Source organism: Astyanax mexicanus, chromosome 7, assembly GCF_023375975.1.
Source record: "Astyanax mexicanus isolate ESR-SI-001 chromosome 7, AstMex3_surface, whole genome shotgun sequence".
NCBI classification, from domain to species: Eukaryota; Metazoa; Chordata; class Actinopteri; order Characiformes; family Acestrorhamphidae; genus Astyanax; species Astyanax mexicanus.
In genome coordinates this window covers 12,427,454-12,448,889 of record NC_064414.1, presented here as the reverse complement: position 1 = coordinate 12,448,889, position 21,436 = coordinate 12,427,454, and the positions used below count along the sequence as shown (strand labels likewise).

General features: G+C 36.9%; 1 protein-coding gene across 1 annotated transcript in view; it reads right to left on the bottom strand.

The window, feature by feature from the left end:
- The window catches only part of anapc1 (anaphase promoting complex subunit 1), an 87,929-nt gene that overhangs the window by 39,092 nt on the left and 27,401 nt on the right, over positions 1-21,436 (bottom strand). Inside the window, exons 16-27 of the mRNA XM_049481326.1 lie at positions 20,654-20,841; positions 20,452-20,526; positions 19,869-20,134; positions 14,741-14,832; positions 13,769-13,917; positions 10,513-10,591; positions 9,555-9,591; positions 9,309-9,382; positions 7,829-8,007; positions 5,974-6,200; positions 5,286-5,404; positions 2,721-2,992 (exon numbers count right to left, since the gene is read on the bottom strand). Of these exons, the coding sequence (XP_049337283.1) occupies positions 2,721-2,992; positions 5,286-5,404; positions 5,974-6,200; positions 7,829-8,007; positions 9,309-9,382; positions 9,555-9,591; positions 10,513-10,591; positions 13,769-13,917; positions 14,741-14,832; positions 19,869-20,134; positions 20,452-20,526; positions 20,654-20,841 (1,757 nt within the window). The remainder of the gene's footprint in view (positions 1-2,720; positions 2,993-5,285; positions 5,405-5,973; positions 6,201-7,828; positions 8,008-9,308; positions 9,383-9,554; positions 9,592-10,512; positions 10,592-13,768; positions 13,918-14,740; positions 14,833-19,868; positions 20,135-20,451; positions 20,527-20,653; positions 20,842-21,436) is intronic.

Below are 21,436 nucleotides of genomic sequence, written 5' to 3'. Positions count from 1 at the left end.
GACTGAGACTGGATTCGTGAGACAGAGCCCTAACAAAAAAAAAGATTTAAATCTCAATCCCTGACATAAAAATTCCCCAATGTAATGCTAAAGCTAATATAGCTAACACTTAATGAAAGTAAAACGAAGCAATTTAAGCCACACTGTTAGTGAACCATCACTCTAGTAGGAATAAGGCAAAATCAATATTGCTTTTTTTAAAGGTGTGATTTAAGTTAGGACTTTGTGATAAGATAAAAATAAAATCTCGAAATGGTTTAGAGAAATGGTGATATATAATTAGGGGTGGACCATGTGATCCTTAAATAATCTGTCTTGTCCAGAAGACAAAACTTCACACAAAAATTGTAAAGTGACAATATCACTCACAATATAATGTGTACAATACGATAGGGTATGCCCCATATATCACATATATACCATATATCACAAACATGATAGATAAAAACCTTAACTAAGCATAAACAACAATATTCTGTGACTAACTAATTCTGCAATTAATTGCACTTGTTCTTCTTAAGACCAGTTTTTATAGATGACTTTAAATGCAAATAAAAGAATGAATGTAGGCATAGAGTGGTCCAGCGGTCTAAAGCCCTGCCACTACGAGCGTGAGGTCGCAGGTTCGAACCCCCGCTCATACAGCTTTGCCTTTAAGCTGCCGGTGCTCAGAGGGAGCACAATTGGCCCTGCTCCCTCCGGGTGGGTACATGGCGCTCTCTCCCCACATCACTAAATGGTGATGTCTGCAGCACAGGGCGTCTGTGAGCTGATGTATCGGAACCGAGTCGCTGTGCTTTCCTCCAAGCGTGCTGTGATGCTACTGTGCAATGCTGACTTCACATGTATCGAAAGGAGCGTTTCTCCCTCTGTTTGATTTAGTTTCTCACAAATATAAACCCAAATTCACCAAAATGTGCACTTATAAAACACATAAGCACACCGTCTCCTCTAATTGGTTAAAGCTGTCTGGCGGGGGAGCAAAAAAAAGTAAATACAGCGAGAATATTCTGCGTTCCAGCGCATATATCTGTGCACGTTACTGATTCCAAGTTAGTCACATGCATTTTCACTTTAATGTTGACAGCCACATTTTTATACATCAATTAGGGGCATAAGAAAAAGTCAGCGTTGTATTGTATCATGATATTTCGTTTTTTAATACTGAATTGATTTTTAAAAACCCAGCATTGACTTTTAATTATTAGTTTAACAATTAAAGAGTAAAGATAGGTCTTACAGTTACAGTCACTTGATCTAGTGGATCTAGTGTCCCACTAGATAGTTATTTTATTCAGAATTCATAAATATGATGGTGCATTTATGCTAAGCTTGTTTTACTAAAATTTGATTTAAAAACTGCAATACATCACCCTGCTTACAGAATTGCAATGTATTGCAATATACTTAAGAGTAATGTAACCCCTGTACTTTAATATGTATTGCACTGTCAATACACAGCTGTAAAATAAATATTTAGGAAATACTGGCCAGCCCTAACATGGGGGTTATTTATTACTCTTGCAAAATTTACTAAAATATTACATTTCTAAATCACTACCCTCCTGGATATGTGAGCCAGTCCTATCTCCACTGAATCCCTACTGATTCCCATTAAGCTTTGGCTTCAAAGTAACTACTGTTACCAATGCACTCCACACGTTCCAATACAGATCTCCATTATAGATAAGCAGCAGTGAGTCACAGTGATCAGACAGAAATACTCCATTTATATGGCCATGTGTGCACTTCAGACACATTATTCACTAAAAACACAACATTGTACTTATCCGTTTAGCTTTCCTGCAAAACCCTGTACTTCTCCTTCTGCACTTATCTGAGGTCGGCCTTTAAATGATGTATTATATGTTTAAATAACAAATCATTTTGATGGTACAACGTAGAGAGAATATTATCTGTGATTCTAGTCCCAGGCCTAGAACTGCACAACTCAAATTAGGCCACAACTATCCAGTATTTTAATAGTGACTAACTGGTGATTTATTTTTTTGATTAGTTGATTATTCACAATTTGTGTCATGGTACATTTAGGGCTTTAGACTAATGGTTTGAACTGTGTATATTAACCTAAAAAAAATACAGACCAGGAGGCATTTAATATATTGTATATCTTATATCGTACCAATCTGACAAAAAAAAAAAAACTCTATATTGTGATGTGATATTCTTAGAAGCAGTCTGTTTTAAATGTTTCTAAATGATTCTTTAGTAGGTTTGCTTATTTTTAATTGTTTGCTATAAATTGTTCATGGGGTTTTTATAAAATATTATTAGTGAAGTAAAATATATGTTTCTAAAGCGTAATTTTTTTTTTCCTACAGAATGTATAAAACAGTTACATTTATACTAAATAAAACTACATATTTATCTTGTTGCAGTAGTATATTCTTTACAAATGTGGAAATGAATAAAAAGCAGACCAGTAGTCAGGCATCACCTAAACATTCTGCTTTCCCACAGCAAAATAAACACGATAGTACCAGCATGTCAGTTTAATTTGTTGGTTAAATCTGAACACCTGGCTAAAGTAGATTTGGGCAATTATCTGCAGATTCTGAGATGATTCCTACATTAATGTGAATACCTAATTGTTACTTATTTTCTAATATGCATGTTAATGTAAGCTGATAGCGATACTCTTAGATCCAGAAAAGTCCCAGATCTAAAAGCAGTTTATTAGCTAGTAGCTAGTCACTGACCTTGGTGAGGTAGTCGTGGATGTTTAGTGTGGCCAGTTTGGTGAGGTGGCCATTGAGACCGAGGGCCATGAGGAAGCCAGCATATTCATTGGCGAGCTCTGCACTCTTGGGCTTGTTGTACGCAATCCAGGCTGATTCCACCTGAGAGGCCGGGGCGATTTTAAGGCCGGCTGCCACTCCATTGTGGAAGCTGGGCCAGCTTGTCATGTTGGGTGGCACATCAATGTTGCCGCTGTTTAGGTCCACCATGGTGTTCCTGGGAGGAGCTCGGCCTGCGAGGGAGAAATAGGAACAAAACATATGTAGTAATGATGGGCGATATAGAAACTGTGATAAAAAATTATGATGAGGATGTTTTTTTAATTTATGTCTATGTCTGTTGGGTCATATTTCTGTTCTGGGTCAATCTAGCCTGAACAATTTCATTCAATATGCAAGTAAGATGGTCACAGGGTGAGGGTGTTGTTGGAGCTCACTGATTGGTAAAGACATGCTCCGAAAACAGGATAAAAACATCAAAAAAACAAACATAGAAAAATAAAAAAGCAAACAAAAAAACATTTATATGAATGGAATTTCTTATAACATTCAACCCTGTGGCTGTTTGTGGATAAAGCCCAGCCCTACAAACAAAAATAGCCAACCAGCTTGATGGTTATGCTGAGAGGGGCGGAGCGTTGACGTATTCTAGGTGGAATGCCCCCTTGTTAATGCAGCTGCGCAAGGGCAGTAGCCAGAACAAGCCAAAAAAGATGCTCCAAAGCTACGAACTATTTATCAGATTTTATCAGTAATTTTAAATAAGTTTTCTGACTTTCCGTTGAAAGTATTTTGGTCTCTTCCCATTTAAACAGGCCGGAGGCTGTTCTTGTATGAGTGTGCGAATGCATTGCAAAGACACCCAAAGAGTGAAGTGACTTCTCTACAATGACTTTGACTGAAAGCAACCCAGTCTACAAGATGTGCCTTAAAACAGCCAAAAACACTGCAAAAAACATGTATTTGGCTGTGCACTCTTACGTATGAGGACTATATAAATTAAACAGCCTAAGTGAAAAATTGTCCTGCTTTCAAAAGAAAAGACAATTGCAAAACCTTTCATAATCCGTGTACACCAGAATAGACAATATGGACCCATTACATAGTGCATCACTATACAAGACCATTGCTTCACACTGGCATAAAACACAGATTCCAACATTTCCATCTGCAGCAGGGTTTGATTAACCAGAAATATGAGGGCAGACAGGATCTCACAAAGAACTGCTCACTAATTGTGTAGCACCATCGAACCTCACAGCACAGGAAGAGGGATATTATCTCTGGATATCAAAGAGCAGTGCTTACGTCTGATGAAGCAGGATTTAAACGCAGCATTGCCACACTTCAAAAGCTTTCCTAGAAAATTCTGAAAAGAGCTGGATGCGTTAGCCATTATGCATTTACTGCTGATGCATTTCACTATATCATGTGGGCTTAAGTACTAAGATCTTACTTGTCTTGTAAGGGCTTTGGTTTGTCCATGGTCATAATAAGCAAAGGCTAGGTGACACAAATTTTAAAGATTCATAAACACTGTCTCCTCTACCCAAAAATATACAGCCACAACCTGCTAAAGATGCTGCCTAGCATTTAAAAAAAAAAAAACAAGAGTTAGGTGTTTTAGATAACCATTCAGGATTTTGATAACTGATTGTGCACCATTTTACAGTTTACAATCTGCAAAATGGGCAACATTTTATTGTTGTCCATTTTATAAAGAATGTACCCGATACACTAAATACTAACACTTGTATTTAGAAAACATCACACTTTCTTGAAAAAATCCAAGTGATTCAAAGTGGCATCATGGCTCCAACAACAGGATTGTAATCTCCAACATGACCCAAAGAGGTGCAAACCATAATTTTAGCTTGGTCCAAATAGTCCAGGCTGGTGAAGGCAGTGAAAATATTGCGTTCCGTTCAATATTAAGTGAAGTCTCAGACTGCCTTTATAGAGGTTACAGCCCAACATACAAAAACCAGAATCAAATAGATTTTTATATTAGATGCACATTTCATCTAGTAAGTGAAATGTTACCACAATAAATGTACAGTAGATTATTTCAAAATGATTTCAATATCCATCAAATTACAGTAGCGGAGTTCAGCTCTGTTTGCTCAGGTTAATTTTAAGATAACCGGAAGCTACTAAAAATTGGTTTTACCCTTGTTCTGCTGCGGGAATCAGAACTCGATGATTAAAAAAAATGTCAAAGAGTATTTGGACCACAAAACAGGGAAGCTGTTGGTATGGTGAAATTACATTTAAAACTGTTTAGTACCTTTTAATTTGAGTCTGCTGTTAAATTTGTAAGCTAACTTGCAAATAGAAATGAGAAAATAAATGCAATCCATAAAAATAAAAACAATTGTATTTACTGCAAGTGGAATTAAGACCTCTGGCAGATGGATTTAAGACATTTTATGACAAATGAAGACCTTTTATTTAGAAACAGGAATTTAAGACTTTAAATGAAGAATTTGTAAGGATCTACAGGGTTATGCCAGTTTGAGTACTAACCGGTGAGGTTAAGCTTGGGCACGGGCAGGGGTTCAGTTGGCACAGGGTGGTAAGAAAAGAGTGTGAAGAGACCTCGGCCTACAGGTAGAGCCATGGTGCGCTGACACAGTTGCAGAAGCCTGGAACAAACAAGAAAACAATAGAGTTAAAGTACCATAGAAAACATGTTTGATAGGACTGGAATGCTAATATAATACAATATATCACAAGACAGTTCTCTATGATACTCTATCTGTTACTGTAGAGGATAAAATACTCCTAAATAAGCAAATACCAGGAATTATGGATTTAGTTTTACAGAATGTAACAACCAATATTCTTCTCTGCAGGTTTACCCAGTTAATTAGATTATAGCGCCACCACGTGGAGTAGGGAAGCAGTAACTTTAATTTAAGTCTAATTGTTATATAATTATATATAATTCTCATATAACTATGGCATTTTGCATGTCATGTTTCCCACTCTTTTTACATTTTTTCCCCCATTAGTACTGCAGTGAAGTTTCTATGGCTTATAGATATGATAGCTATAGTTTTGTAAATAAATATAAAATATTCTAAAAATATTATGAAAATATTTAGAAAAAAATTTTAGTGGAGCAAAAGAATAACTTTACACTTTTACAAAACTTTATTATATCTTAAGATGATTTTTAATCATATTATGCAACATAACAGGGACTGCTCACTTGTTCTCCTTCTCCTCGATGTATTCATGTTCACTGACGTCCGGCAGGTGGGGCACGTTTACCCGGACAGGCCTTGAGCTCTGAAGCAGACGACGCACCTCTTGCACACGCAGATCCTGACTCCAAATTAGTCCCGTCACCTCTGGGTGAAGATCGGCCATGCCATCCTCCTCCTCATCTGCCTCATTTGTTATGGGAGGCTCTACTGGCACATTTAGACCCACCATCTCAAAAACAATCAAACAAGAAATTTATCAAACAAAGGACATTACTCACTCACTGCCTTCACTTAATTACTCAATAACTTTTTAGTAAAAGCAGCTAGGTATTACTACCCACTAGATCTGAGGCTGCTGTGGGTTTACTGTGGGTTTACTATGGAAAGAAGACGACAATGACACTTGGTGAGGTACACAAGTGCTTCAACAAAGTACTGAGCAAAAGAGGTGAATTTGTGAAAAATATAATATTAAAATATATATTAATAATGTGTTTTGAGTTGAAACCAGGAAACACTTTTCTGGAAAAAAATCCTCAATAAACAAATGTGAAGAGTTTTAAAACAGTACACTCTTTCAATCCCAAGGTTAGTGAACTGTAACAAATCAAATGTAAGTCTGACACAGTCAACCTCTGATCTCCAGACTGTATTGCAACACTTAGTTTTGATGGATAGAGATATGATGGCAAAATAAGCATAATAAAAGAGGGGAGGAAAGAATGAATCCAAACCAATTCTGCAGCAAATCCATCCTGATGTGGTACACACTCACACACTGTGTGATGACGCACAGTGCTTCAGCATGAAAGCTGACTTTTAGACCTGCATCTTAAGTGAAGCGCTTCAATTTAAAAAAGGTCTGAGCTGATATTTGTATCAGAAATAAAACATTGGTATCCCACCATCTCTGTTTTCTAAAACACTTAGGAGCAAAAGGAGCATTGTGAAGCTCATTGCTATCTTACACTCTGCATATAGGCTACATTCATGCATTCCACCTGTTTCATTTAAATAAAAAAAGACAAAGACGCCCTAAATCAAGCTGTGCAGTGTGTGCTTGATGCCTAGAGATCACTAAAATAGGGCCCATCCAGATCAGAAAAAACTGCATAAACTCTTCTATTAATACTTCTCCAAATACAGTGTACACAGGGTAACTGACAGAGCAGGTTTAGAGAGAGCCTACTCCCTATCTTATTCATTATATCATAAAACGACTGCAAACCGCTAGGACAAAAATAAAGGAGGTGAATAGACTAACTACTTGGCCAGGACATTTCTTTAATCTCAGAAAGTATTTGCAAAGAAAACTTGTCTATAAATCTCCCTTTGTCTATAGTAACCTGGTTTTAGGCAGTAAAGATGCTAGCTGTACTGCTACTGTGAGCTGACTGGTTGTTGAGCTGATGCTGGATTTACAGCCGTAGCACAGAGTTTAAAAGCTTTAAAATTATGTATTCGGTACTGAAACATTAATTATTGTTCTCTGCTAAAACTACATTATAATTATAAAAAAAAGCTATTTTCAATATAAAAATGATCAATCTTTATAAACTATGATTCCAGTCAACGGATCTGTATGAACCCATTCATTTTGGACTCACTCAGATATTTTTAAATGGATATTCTCCTCTCTTTAGATTCTATGGTCACTAAGGAATTAGAGTTTACACACTACTACACAAACCAAACACTCACTCACTCACTCATCGTCAACTGCTTTCTCCATTAGGGTCGCGAACTCTATCGAACCCAGGCCGTCTTGCTGTGAGGCAGAAGTGCTACCCATTGTGCCACCGTGCCACAAACAAAACAATACAAAGCTAATTCAGGTTGAATCTTTCACTTGCTTACCGGCTTTCCTTTGGCCAAGGAAACTTTATGGGCCTGCTTGGTGAGGTCCTGTCGCCCAATTAGAGCACAAACCTCCTCAGACCAATCAGAACAGGGGTGTTCTCTGCACTGGCTAATGGCATCTCTAATTGGCAGAGCCACTCCAAAAGGCACCGATTCCAGGTCCTTTAGCATAAAGCCTAGAAATACAAACAAATCAGTTTTAAGCATTCACACAATATACAAAATCTACACATTGCAAGATATTGCCAAAATACTTATGGAAGTTTTGCCAGTCCAGTAGAAAGCTTTTTCCTTAATTTTGGTACATGAAAGTGATATACTGGGAATAAGGTGTGTGAATCTCACGGTGGGATAAGTTTAGACAGTTTGAGCAAAGCCATCTACAAGCTGGCTACAAACATACACTATATACCTATATACGACACTAAGAGCACAGCAACTCCGTTTGGTAAAAGTTAGGAATAATTATAAAAACAAATGCAAACTTCTTGCAATAAGGGTGAGCAATAGAATTAAAAATAAAATAATAAAATTTCAGTGACAAAACAGATTTTTTACTACTGCAGTATATTTTTGATTAGAAATAAAACAGGTTTATACATTCTGTAGAAACCAAAAAACATCTGTCTGTTATTTCATAAATATTTACTTACCAAGACTTGGATTTTGTATAACATAATAATAGTGTAACAAAATAAAGTAAAGTAACAACAAAAACCTACCACACAACAAAAGTGCAGCATATTTATTGCATGCATGCATTACTGCAGTAAATACTGTAAATAGCGAAACGAATACACTTTCAAGAACATTGCTATTATCCCAATTTTTTGCAATATTATTGTGTACAATACTATATGGCACACCCCTAATACTCAACACACATACTGCTAGTCTGTTATGTACAATGTAATTCTAACATCAGTGTGAAACTTATGAAAACCCACAAAAAATGCCCAGAATGTCCTGTACCTACAATGGTCTGAAAAATGAATTTGCAATTAATGTGTTGTGCCCTGTAATGAGCATCAGTCAGTAAGAGATGCTCTAAATAATTTTTTACTAAAATCAGAAATGTTTAAAAAGTATTTTCACCACTATTAAAAATATGACATCAGCCAACAAATGCCTGTGTTGGCCAGGTGATAAAGTGAGAGAGTGCCATCTACCCACCCAAGGTCAAATGTGCTCTCTGGACCTCGAGCTACAAACATTTTCTAGTCTCATCAGCTGATGGGATCATAGTCACTATTAATAATAAATATAACAATATAAAAGGTAAAAAATATAAGGCCACAATAAGTTGGTTATCTAAAACGCTAATGCAACATCTCTTTATTAGCTTATAGAAAATTCTATAGAAAACGCAAATTATCTTATGTTTTTCAAGCCTGTGGCGCACGCAGGCAAATTTCTCTCATCAAAATCACAGTATGACATTTGCTGGTATAGAGTGAACGACAAACGTAAGACTAACCTGCAGAGGTCAACCATACCACCAGTTTCTCAGCAAGGCAGCCTGAGGGAGCATTGAGTTTTACACTGCTCTGCCTACACACACACACACACACACACACACACACACACACACACAATCACAGTGTGAAATACAAAAGCCTACTATAGACCATTTCACACATTATGTACAATTACAGTTGTTAAGGAACACATAGTACAAAATGCATACATGCTGTAATACAATAGACAGGGGCAAAATATTTACCTTCTAATAGAAGTTTCACCAAAACCTTTCTTCTGGCCTAAAAAAAAAACAAAAAAAAAACAACACATTTAATAACATAACAGAAAACAAAACAAAATAACTAAAGTCTAAAAGACTAAAATCAGTACAGGTGAGCCCCACAGAGCTCTGACTCCATTACCTGCACCCTCCTGCAGGAACAGGTGAGTCCCACAGAGCTCCCCTGGTCACCTTTCCCACCTTTTTTATGGGCCCAGCCCCACCAAACTTTACATGGATTAAATCATTGCTTCTTTCTCCCAGATTAAGGTAGGTAAAAGCAACTCCTTTAAAAATCAGCTACACTATAGGCCTTTTGACGATATCATTTTACATTAAAGGTTAATAACATATATGAATCACGCGATCTTCAATAGGGCTGTGTTTGGGCCCATTCAGCTCCTCATAAGAATCATAGACAGACATGTCAACGTTATTGTAATGACAAAACATGCTCTTTAAGAGCATCATGAGCACTTAAAATACTTTTATAATTAACTAATTATAATTTAAATCATGCTATTAAGCTTACAACTAAGAAAATGACGTATTTTTTTTAATTCAAGCTATTTTTATTCGTGCTATATTTTCTATACTATCTACCGTAGATAATTATAGTTATTAACTATTAATAACTATTTGTTCTAGCTCAGGTTCTTTAAAAAAAGTCCTCTATTGTTTCCTTAAAAAACATCACTTGTAATTGCTATTACATTGCTATTGATTAGAACAAAATGTGTTTTTTTTATTGAGTAATTTCTTGCCAAAACTGGTGCTGAAAAAAAAACTGCCATTTAAATAGGATTACATAACGTATTTCCTATCTCCTCTGATGTAAATGAAGAAAGGAAACAAATTTTAGGAAAGAACACAATCAAGTCCCCTTCAGTGTCCAGTCTTTTCACATTTACCACACAGCATCAAAACAGTGACAGCTTACCTGCAGAGAGCCTCGACAGGTACTTAGACACGTTAGATGTGACAGCATTTTCATCTCTCACTACATACAGGGCATAGCTCTGTTAGAGAAAGAGAGAGAAAGAATGAATGTAGTGCAAAGCGACCATCATTAACAGTGGGACAGCACCCATGCGGTTTCGGTTTTCTGCTGCAATGACAGTAAAAGTCAGTCTGGTCGTGTTAGCGAGAAATAGCGTGTTTGCACTGATTCTAACCAAGACTGGAGTCATCAACCACATTACTGTATAAATCAACCACCAAATGAAGGCAATAACATGCTTTTAAAAGACTGAGACTGCAGCAAAATCCAGTTACATTACATGTACATTGACTCATCCACCCACATGGATAGATGTGCAGCTATGTGTATATACATAGGTATAGGTATTTTTGCACCAGGAGTGGCATAAACTTACACAGAAGCAGTGTGTAGGACTGGTGGAGGAGAACATGCCAAAATGCATGAAAACTGTGATGAAAAAACAGGGTTAAAACCTTATGAATATGAACTTGAACTTGTTTTCTTTGCATTATTGAGGTCTGTATTTTCTATTTGGGAGAAATGTAGTTCATAGAATAAAACAACAATGTTATTTTACTTAAATATATATCTATTAATAGCAAAAACAGAAAAACTGATTCAGAAACTGAAGTGGTTTTTTTTTCCCAGCGCATGTAATATATATTGCACTTTTTTCTCTGCAGTAGATGGTGCAATCAGCCAATTAATTGATACTGTTCTGCCACTGTTGTTGTAAGCTTTATACCCGTTGTATAGTTATTTATTCTCCTTTGTGTTCTGAGTGTTTTATTCTTATTGTGTTCAAGCTACTTGGTGTCTAAGTATGTTTTCACAACTTTGGGTCTGGTTAAATGGTCTCTGATCTGTTCGCATCATTGATATGGTTTGTTTCGGCAGAAAAACAGTAATCACACTACTGTCAATTAGGGGTGGGCGAGATGCCCTAAGATAATATCACGATACTTAAAGGTATAACTATATCTATATTCTTGGCGATATGATAACACTAAATAAAAAAAAATTAATACACCAGAATACACCACTGCAACAAAATGAAAATTTAATTTTTATATATGATATGTTACACCCCTAACAGATATTAAGAAAAGAATTGTATCAGTTTTGTAACAGAAATCAATGAATCCAGATCCAGAATGTCATGATACTAATAATGCAATCCAAATCTCTCCATATATCCAGGATTATAGTAAAATTAATGACACTAGAGAGATATAATCTGTCTCTAAAAACAAAAGTAGAAAGTACTTCTACACAAAGTACCTTGATGTGATAATTAGGGGTGGGTGATTTATTAACCAGATAATTACTACATCTATTAAATAATGCATCTGTGCTCCTGCTCCATGTTAAACTGTTTGTAAAATGCAGTGTTTGTCACTGACTAGGCCTGTCACGATAAGAATTTTTTGTGAACGATATATCTTCCCTTCCATCATTTTTGTAATTTTAAGACTATTAAATGCCACTGACATGAAGAATAGCATACAATAAGCAAATTTACACTTTTTAAAGACAAAACATTTTAATGAATCATTTATTATAATTAGTTTGGGAATAATATATTTATTTCTTCAATTACTACAGTCCACACTGTGTGTAAGGAGTCACAGTTTTTAAAGCATGACTCGCTAAAATACTGTTTCTTGTTATATATGTGAACCAACATACGATTATCAAAATTATTGAGGTCATGCTTATTTATTGTATGATGAATTGATATTGCAATTATTGTGATAGGCCTATCACTGACACCTGACTAATTCCGTTTACTGGTGCAACTGCGCAGACACCTGTTCTGTATATTTTACTGAAAACAATGTTTAAAAGTACTTCACCAAATTTTTCACTCTACACAAATGTGTGATGGCCTAGAACATTTTTACTTTCTAGCTCTGCCCCAGCCAGCTCCGACCAATCAGAGGAGACAACGTGCTCGCATGTTTTTTTGTACTGCATTTAGATTTGTGCTTGTGTGAAAATAAACCAAATTGAGGGGGAATGTTCTCCAAGTAAACAACTCATTTATTGATTTGGAGCAGAGAAACAAACTACAGGTGTGACGACAATTTTCTTTAGGATTTTTGTGTGTATGCACGTACACTATATTGTCTGTCTGTTTGTTAAAGAATTGGACGGCTTCTTCCTTAAGTGAAAAAGACTGTCAATATGTAGTGCTCTAATTTGCAGCCGGACCAGATGGAGGGTTAAATGGAGTCTGTAATGTTCTGACAGAGAGGTACTGGGTAAATACAGCCTGTAATTGCATGACAGCGTGTCAGCAGCTCTGTGGGGTTGTGCGTCATTTCCCTCGGCCTGACGGGAGGAGACTGCCCAACCCACCCCCACCCCCACCAACAACCCCACCCACTCTCCAGAGATTCAGCCTTATGCTTTAATTAAGGTGGGGTGACTCTCTCTGTCTCTCTCACTCACACACACTTTCATTGTCTTGCACTTGTTCACTAAGAGACACACATTCACTCAACACACACAAAAAAAAAAAAAAACACACATACACACACACAGACACAAAGTGCCTTTGGTGGTCCAGGGAGGAAGCAGCGCTGGTAAAATGTCATTATGATTAGCCAGAAGCACCGTGTCATCTAACTGCTTGACATTTCCATAGAACGTGTGTCTGGGTTTAGGGACATGGGGCCCACATTAGAGTTCAATCAAAGCAATGGCAGCCACTGGTACACACACCAAACCCAAAGAGCACAGAGCTACGATCGCAGTCTACTGTACTATAGCTATGAAGTAGCACCACCTTTTGGGCATTTCTAAAATTCTGAATAGCAGTCTGCTGGGGTGTGCCATTGCGTATCAAAAAAATATATAATGACAAATATCAGAATAAAAAAAAAAAAAATCCATACCATGATTATGATAATAGTATTCTGATTTAAAAACAGCCTATTATTTACTGTCAATTTTTAAGTGTATTTTTGGTATAAATGTTCATTAGCAATTTGTACGCATGCACTTAATATTCTGCACTAATTATAATGATTTGTTCTTAACAATACCGGTACATTATTTTTGCTACATTATTATCGATTTCTTTGTTTCCACTAAATTTTTGGTAGCAGCATTACAAAAATACCCTGAAATAGCGATATGTTATATAACTAAATGGAAATAAATGGAAAACTATTTGTGATTCCAACAAGAGATTACCCCCAACCCTTACCAGCACAAGCAGCTTGGTCCTCTCACAAATGCCTGGCAGGTAGGGGAACGGAGGCCTGTCCTGTCCTCTTAGACAGCCACTGAGCCAGCCGAACACACAGGGCACCTCGCTGTTCAGGTACACCGGCCAGTTCATTAACTCCATCTGAGCTTTAAACACAAACAAACACGCATAAACACACACAAACACGCGCAAATGAAAACGACACACATGCAGGTCATTCACCATCAGCAATATAGTGATTTACACCCATGCACTAACACACACATCCACTGACAGTCAACATTTAAAACTTTATCAGGTAAAATTTTTCACTATAACGGTTAGAGAATTTATCATATCATGTAAATAAAGCACTGACACTGCACTGAAGTGACTTGTTTTATATATTATTTTATATACCAGAGACTAGTACAGGAACAGTCACAAGCTCCTCACATTCATCACAGCACTTCACGCAGGAATAGGAAAAAATATATATATTTTAAAACGTAAAAAACTTTGACAGTTTAGCATTATTTTACTTGATTTGTTGTTCTTCACAGTATTATTATAATTAATATTATTATTAACTGTTTTATTTATCTGTTAATGAACCCCTCAACAAAAAAGTCCCACAGGTTGATAAAAATCTGCAGAGAAAAAATCCTTATAATAACCTTACAATTGTCCAAATAAATTTGTGTTTAAAAGTATAAAATCATAAGGGGACATATCATAAAAATAAAGATGCTCAAATGTATGCAGCTATAATTTTTTTTGCTTCCCCACTCACACAACACTGGAGTTTTGCCACAAGCAAGACAATTTACGTAATTAAAATGTGATCCTTAAAAAGTTCTGTCGACAAACTTTCACTATCTACTTAATACAGATAATAACCTAAACTGGCTGTAAGAATCATTTGTTAAATGAATAGAGACACCTTCAAATCCTAATGAAGGGCCCCAGAGCTATTGATTGGTCACTTACCCTGATCGATCAAACACGCTTCTTTGAAGGTTTTGATGAATGAGGGGTAATCGCGCCAGTACAGATCAATATATTCCTCCAGCTGGAGGTCCCTGATGAGAAGAGGAAGAGAGAGATGAGGGAGGGGATGGGAAAAAACAATTAGTAGGAAGAAGTTGTCCGATCACACTGATCATTAGGGTCAGAGGGTCAATACTTAACACTTATTCGAGTATTAGTTACATCAGGCACGCTTCATTATCTTTTAATAAAAGGTTTTACCTTGATATCTTTGGTAAACTAAAATTATCCAATATTAGTATCGGATATTGGACAAAAAAGTTCTACCCACTTACTGATCCAGATTCCACCTCTATAATTTACCTTAAAACTGCAAAAGTGTCAGTCTCAGTGAGCAAACAAATAGCTGTTGCTCTGGCTAGCAGTTTGTTTATTGTTTGTACAGTAAATTAGTAGTGTAGAAGCCAGTGTGCTTGAGACTGAAGGTAAGAGTATGCTAATGAAGCTGTAGCAGCTCAAGTCTATAACAAAGTAAGCTAGTGACATTAGTTTTTGGTTTCAGTAAAATTTGATTTGTTTGGAGATATTTTAGTCTGGAATTGCTAAAAAAATCAGCATAGTTGTATTGTGAGCATAACCAGTATGCAGAGGGGTGGAGGTATCGCTGTTGTATAACGAACCCATTTAATCAGCAGCTGCAGAGACTTCACATGAAAGTAGCAGTAGTTGTTAGCCAACTGCAAACTATCATGCTCAGTAGATCAATAGATCATTTTCAGGGTACAGATTGCCCAATCACTGTCTTTAGTAAAAAACTGTTGTTGGTCCATTTACAGCTCAGGTATAATCTTTTATTTATTATTATTTTATTCAATATTTTATTGAATCATGATAATTTCATCATGATCAAGTACATTAGCAGTGCTTAAAGAACACCAACCCACCTGTACATTTTATCAAAGAGATGCTGTTTCTTTACAAAAATTATGTTTAATTGATTTATGTGCAGCAAAAATTTAAGTCACTGTGCTATGCTCTAAAGAGAATAGGAATAGCAGAATCTGTTTTTGCTGATGCATTTTTTCTGCATGTCAAAATATTATAAATAATGTGTATCGTTAAAATGTATTGTGATATATTTTTACCATATCACCCTGCTTTATCAGAGATTGATTACGTACAACAAGGATGGTGGCTTTTATACTGATCCTATCCATATTGGAATTGTATTGCATCACCCGAAATGAACAAATAAATAAGGATATAGATTTTTGCAATATCATCCAGCCCTACCTTCAGCACTTTACCAATATGAGTGATGATATAAACAAAATAAAGTAAAATAAACAAACACGACATGAAAACAGCTCTCAATCATTTTAAACTGGGTGGGTGTGTTGCAGTCTCCTTTCAGAACGGACAAATCCGATTCCAGGTTATGTTCAGTCAGAGAGAGACAGAAAAAATGCTAAGGGAAATGTCTTCGGAGGATATAAGAGTTACTATATACGGTTGTCAGTTTTGTCAATGTAAAAGTAGTGAGCTCTGAGTTTTCCCTTCATTGCTTACCAGCCACTCGCGTTCAGTAAAACTGGGCCGGATCCTCTTTTAGTGGCTGTACGTGTGACGCAAGTACGTAAAGACGTGTGACGTGGCCAGAAGAACTCCCGCGAAAGCGACCCCACACCTTTCTCCTCTCAGAAATGCTTCTGCTTTCAGTTTAGAAACAAAATAATATGTACTGCCACTTTAAAGAGTAGAACATGGACATGCCCAAGCTTATACAGGTTGGTGAGAGCAACGATCACAGATTCCCTTTAACACCTTAATTACACCCCTATCAAATAGAGTGCATAAATCCTCACTACAATAGAGTTCTTCGGACACAAGCACACAACTGACGGGGAAAAGCTCTAAGCTTACAGCCCACACACACACACACACACACACACACACACACACACACGTATGTGTGCAAATGTACAATTCCCCTGAAGAGCAATCAAGCTCTCTCAGGTCTTCTGTTCTCTGTCAACACAAAGGCAAACAAGCTCTTGACATTTTCTGAAACAATAGGGTGAGAATTTTTAGCTGACTATCCAAAAAGAACATTTTGTTCACAACCAAAAGACATTTTTATGGCATTTACAACTGCTTGATTAACACACACACAACTAGGGTTAAGTAATACAACGGTAATACTTTAAAGTGAAGTATATCTAAACAAGGGGAGGGTGGACTATTTGTGGGTTTAGCGATACATTAAATATGAGTTTGACTAAAGCGTAAAGTAAGCAAACCTGAATTTAAACCTGAATACTAAATGTGCCTAAAACACACTCCAAAGAACATTAACTCCAATCTGTGCTTTCAAACAGGAGGCTTCATCCTCGGAATGTGAGTGATTTAAGCCTAAGCCTAATTTAAGCACAATTAGTGTGAGGACCCTTTACCAGGGTTTTAAGGTCAGTACTGCTAGCACTGCCTTAGGGGGCGCCACCTACCCACCCAAAAGTGAGCATGGCCTACTGTGCTATCTCGGACTCCGGCTGCTGATGGTATGTAGCATGGCCTGTGATTTGAACCGTGAACCCTTGTATTGTATCAGAATAAAATGGCATAGAAGCCATAAACATAGAACCATCTCCATATGGTAAACATTAAACCATTGTGCAACATGTTGCTCCCCACCCTGGTAGTTATTATGATGGAAGTGTGAATGTGCTGTGTGTAAGTGTGTAAATGCTGCAGTAGAGAATGTAGCAACAAGATCTGTTCCAGTATTGCTTTACTACAGACAAAGATTTTGGAAATTGTATGTTTTTTCATCCATTTCCAAAGCTCAGTTAATTTCCATTGTAACAGACCAGCTGTAACCAGTTCATTGTTTCCTTTTTTTTCCTTTTTTTTATTTAAATTTAAAATTTAAAGTTTTATACCATTTCAGGGTAGAGGGGGTATAATGGACCTAAACAGCTTAAATGTAAAAATAAATGAAAATATAGCCGCAAGCGGTAATCATCGGGTTCAAGCACCAACTTGCACAATGGTGCCTACTGGAGCATTGAATGGTGATGTGTAAGAAGGTCTAATATGATTGGAGATGCCCGGTCACATTTAGAAATTATCAAGTTTTTCACCTGTTATTAATGTTGAGCAGAGGCCTTTCAACCTGATCAGTGCTTAAATTCACATGTAAATCTAGTGAACTTTGTAGGATATTCATTAAGTGAGTGAGAACTAGTCAAAAGGTGTCTACATGTTATTGGTATTGATCAGGTGGCTTCAACCAGAATGTTCACAAAGTGGTATTCAGATTGACCTTTGAACCTTTGCAGAACAAGCTGAAATGTTTGACCAAACAAGTTTAACTTAACACAAAGGAGTGAATGTTCTGATATGACATGTAATTACGAAGTTATTATAAATCTAGTTCTGAATTAAATGGCGCTTCATCAAGCACCAACTAGCACAATGGTGCCTACTAGAGCATAGGATGGTGATGTGTAAGAAGGTCTAACACAATTGGAGACATTCTGTCACATTTAGAAATGACCAAAAGTCTTTCACCTGTTATTAATGTTGAGAAGAGGCACAAAGGAGTGAATGTTCTGATATGACATGTAATGTCAAGTTATTCTTAATCTAGTTCTGTATTAAATGGCGCTTCATCAGAGTGATATTGTACAGAGGTCTTTAACATTGTGAGATTACAGCAAATACTGCAGAGTTACAGCAATTTAGGTTAGAAATTCCAAGGACGCACAGATTGCTTGATGCCTGGAGAGTATTGTATGTGAAATTTTCACAAATGTTTTTAATGAACATTTACCTAGAGACTCTACAGTGTGCAGCAAGACTGAAATGGAGGTGATAGGCCAAATATCCAGAGAGTAGTTTCAATATAGCTATTTTCAAACAATTAGCAATTATGAATGAACAAAGCACTTTTTAAACATAGTTGTATTGAGAAATTTGTCAGAGCCACTGTACTAAATATGGCAAAAAACAATTAGATGTCAAAATAGTACAGCATGATTGACATATACTCGTTTTTTTGGAACAGCGCCCCCCAGTGGGCGGATTGTTTCAGCACTTTGCAGGTCACTACAGTGTCTCCACCTGAACATAACTGCCAAATATCATCCAGATTGGGCAACATTCAGCCTGCCAAAATGTCTGCTGAATGCTGATTGGCTGATGGTGTTCAGCCATGTTGATTGATTAAGTTGCCCTTTGAACATCCTTTAGAGGCTGTATGATGGATTTTGCATGCAAAGTTTCAACTTGCTAGGTTGCACGGTTGCTGAGAAACAGTGCTCCAAATTTACCTCTTGAAGTGAATGGGGCATATATCCGGAAGGACTAATTTGCATATGGCGGCCATATTGTTTACATATTTCAACTTTTTCTTAATGAATATTGAAGCGCATGCTCTCACGAGTGTTTTGATACCAAACATGCCAGGATTGGTCAAAATTCCTAGGACTAGTTTGCAAAAGTAGGTTTTGCATATTATGCAAATTAGCAAAAAATCTATATAGACGAAAGTGCATGGTCCAAATTGGAAAGTTGTTGGTATTGACCCAAGGAATCCATCAAAATAAGAATTTTGAATGTAGGTCTTATGGTTTTTGAGTTATTGAGAAAATTGTGAAAAATGAATTTCCTTGTTTATAGCGCCACCACTTGACCAATCGGTGCCATTTTTGTTGTCCACCGAGATGCACTGATCCTACATCTACCTACCAAGTTTCATTTCTCTATGACTTACGGTTTAGGCTGCACAACTGTTTTTTCAGGAGAAAAAGAATAATAAGAAGAAGAAGAAGAAGAAGAAAAATCTTAGCAAAAACAATAGGGTTCTACGCACCTTCGGTGCTTGAACCCTAAAAATGTTGCTGTTCTAAAAACCTTGACTGGTAGTGACGGGTTTGTGAAATTCTCTAAAACTGACAAAAATAAAATAAAATAAATCCATAATTCCTGGTATTTGATTATTTAGGTGTATTTTATCCTCTTCAGTTATACAGATGAGTATCAGTAATCATCGTTACCGTGGCCAGCGTACTGTGATATCGTATCATGAGATGCCTTGTCATTTCCACCTCTAGTAATAAGTGTGTACCTGGCCAGCTGCTGCAGGAGGCCCACCAGGGCACGGGCACCACTGCGCTGGAGCTCGTCAAGCTTCAAGTCCTCATAAAGCAAGTGCAGAACATAAAACAGGGCAGGAATGTGAGGAAAGAGCAGAGCCGAGGGCTCCAGGCCCACTGTCAGCCCACTGTCCTCCATTCCCACAGGGGGCACCGTAGACTCCAGATCAGGAATACCTGGTACTGGCCGCACCAACACCTGGCAGTGGTAGTCTGAAGCACAGAGGTATACCCAGTCCTTGGGAGCAAAAACATTCAAAACAACACATCCATTACACAACCTTACTGGTATTGAAAACATACCTCCACTGCTCTAGAGTCCAGTGGCGATGTGTTTCACACTACAGCATGACATTGAACTTGTTGCACAGATGGCCTAGAGTGTGATTGGAGAGTGTATTCTGCATGCCTAGGTGTTTGGTTTTATACAGGCTTTTTGTATGGGTAAGTGAAAACTTTTGGAAATATAGTGCATCACTTACACCACTTCCACAATATCTGACATAATCAAAAAATCGAATATTGTTGAAAAGCATCTACACTCAGAACATTTACCTCATCTGAGCCGGTGTCTGCTGGACGAGCTTTTTTAGGAGCTATTACTGGAGAGAGAGGCACTTCAAAATGTAGCTGTGGAGAAAGGGTAAAGACCTGTGAGTAGTGATTTACACTTACTGGAAGGACATTTTCTGCTGCTGGTATAATATAAAAATCTTTGAGCATCACTGACAGCAGTAGGAAGTGTAACATTACTGACATTCCGTGTCCAAGTGAGTCGCTCAGTGTTGTAGCCCATTAATGTCATGAAGCAGGTGATGAACAAATTCCACTCCTGGTGCAAGCTGGGACCCCCAGGAGCATTGTAGATATTGTACCACTTTACCAGCACCTTCATGGCAATGTCTTTGGGAAGAATAAAACGAATGGCCTGAAGACATCTCTTCACTAAAAGGAAAAGAATGAGAGTTTATTCATTTAGAGAAACTGGCTGAAAATAATCACTGCTTCCACAATAACTAATTTTATTTAAATATTTATTGCACACGGTCTGTAAATCCTATAAACTTTAGTTAACTGTGTTCATCTGCTATATGATATTTAACTGAAATTGCTGATCCGACAACCAATGATTTACAAAGGAAAATCATGACAATTATCATGGGTGCCTAAACTTTTTCATACCACTGTAAATACCTTTAAAGTTTTAGAGAAAAAAGCAAAACAAATACAAAATGTCTGCTTTTAAGAATATCATTATTGTTACAATATTTTGTTTAAAAAAAAAAAAATGATGCAGTGCACAATACAATATGGCATTTCAAGGCTTTTTTTTAAATATAGTCCTGTTACAAAACAAACATAGTATAATTACATTACATACATAGTGGAATTATGTAACTATGTTCATAGTGCAAGTTAATGTGTGTAGTGTAGGTTAAGCGTATATTTTCAATTTTTATTTTATGTTATATATATTGTGTTACTTCTGCATAATAAGTGGGATCATGTTACTCACTAACCTGTACACCTGTACTCATGT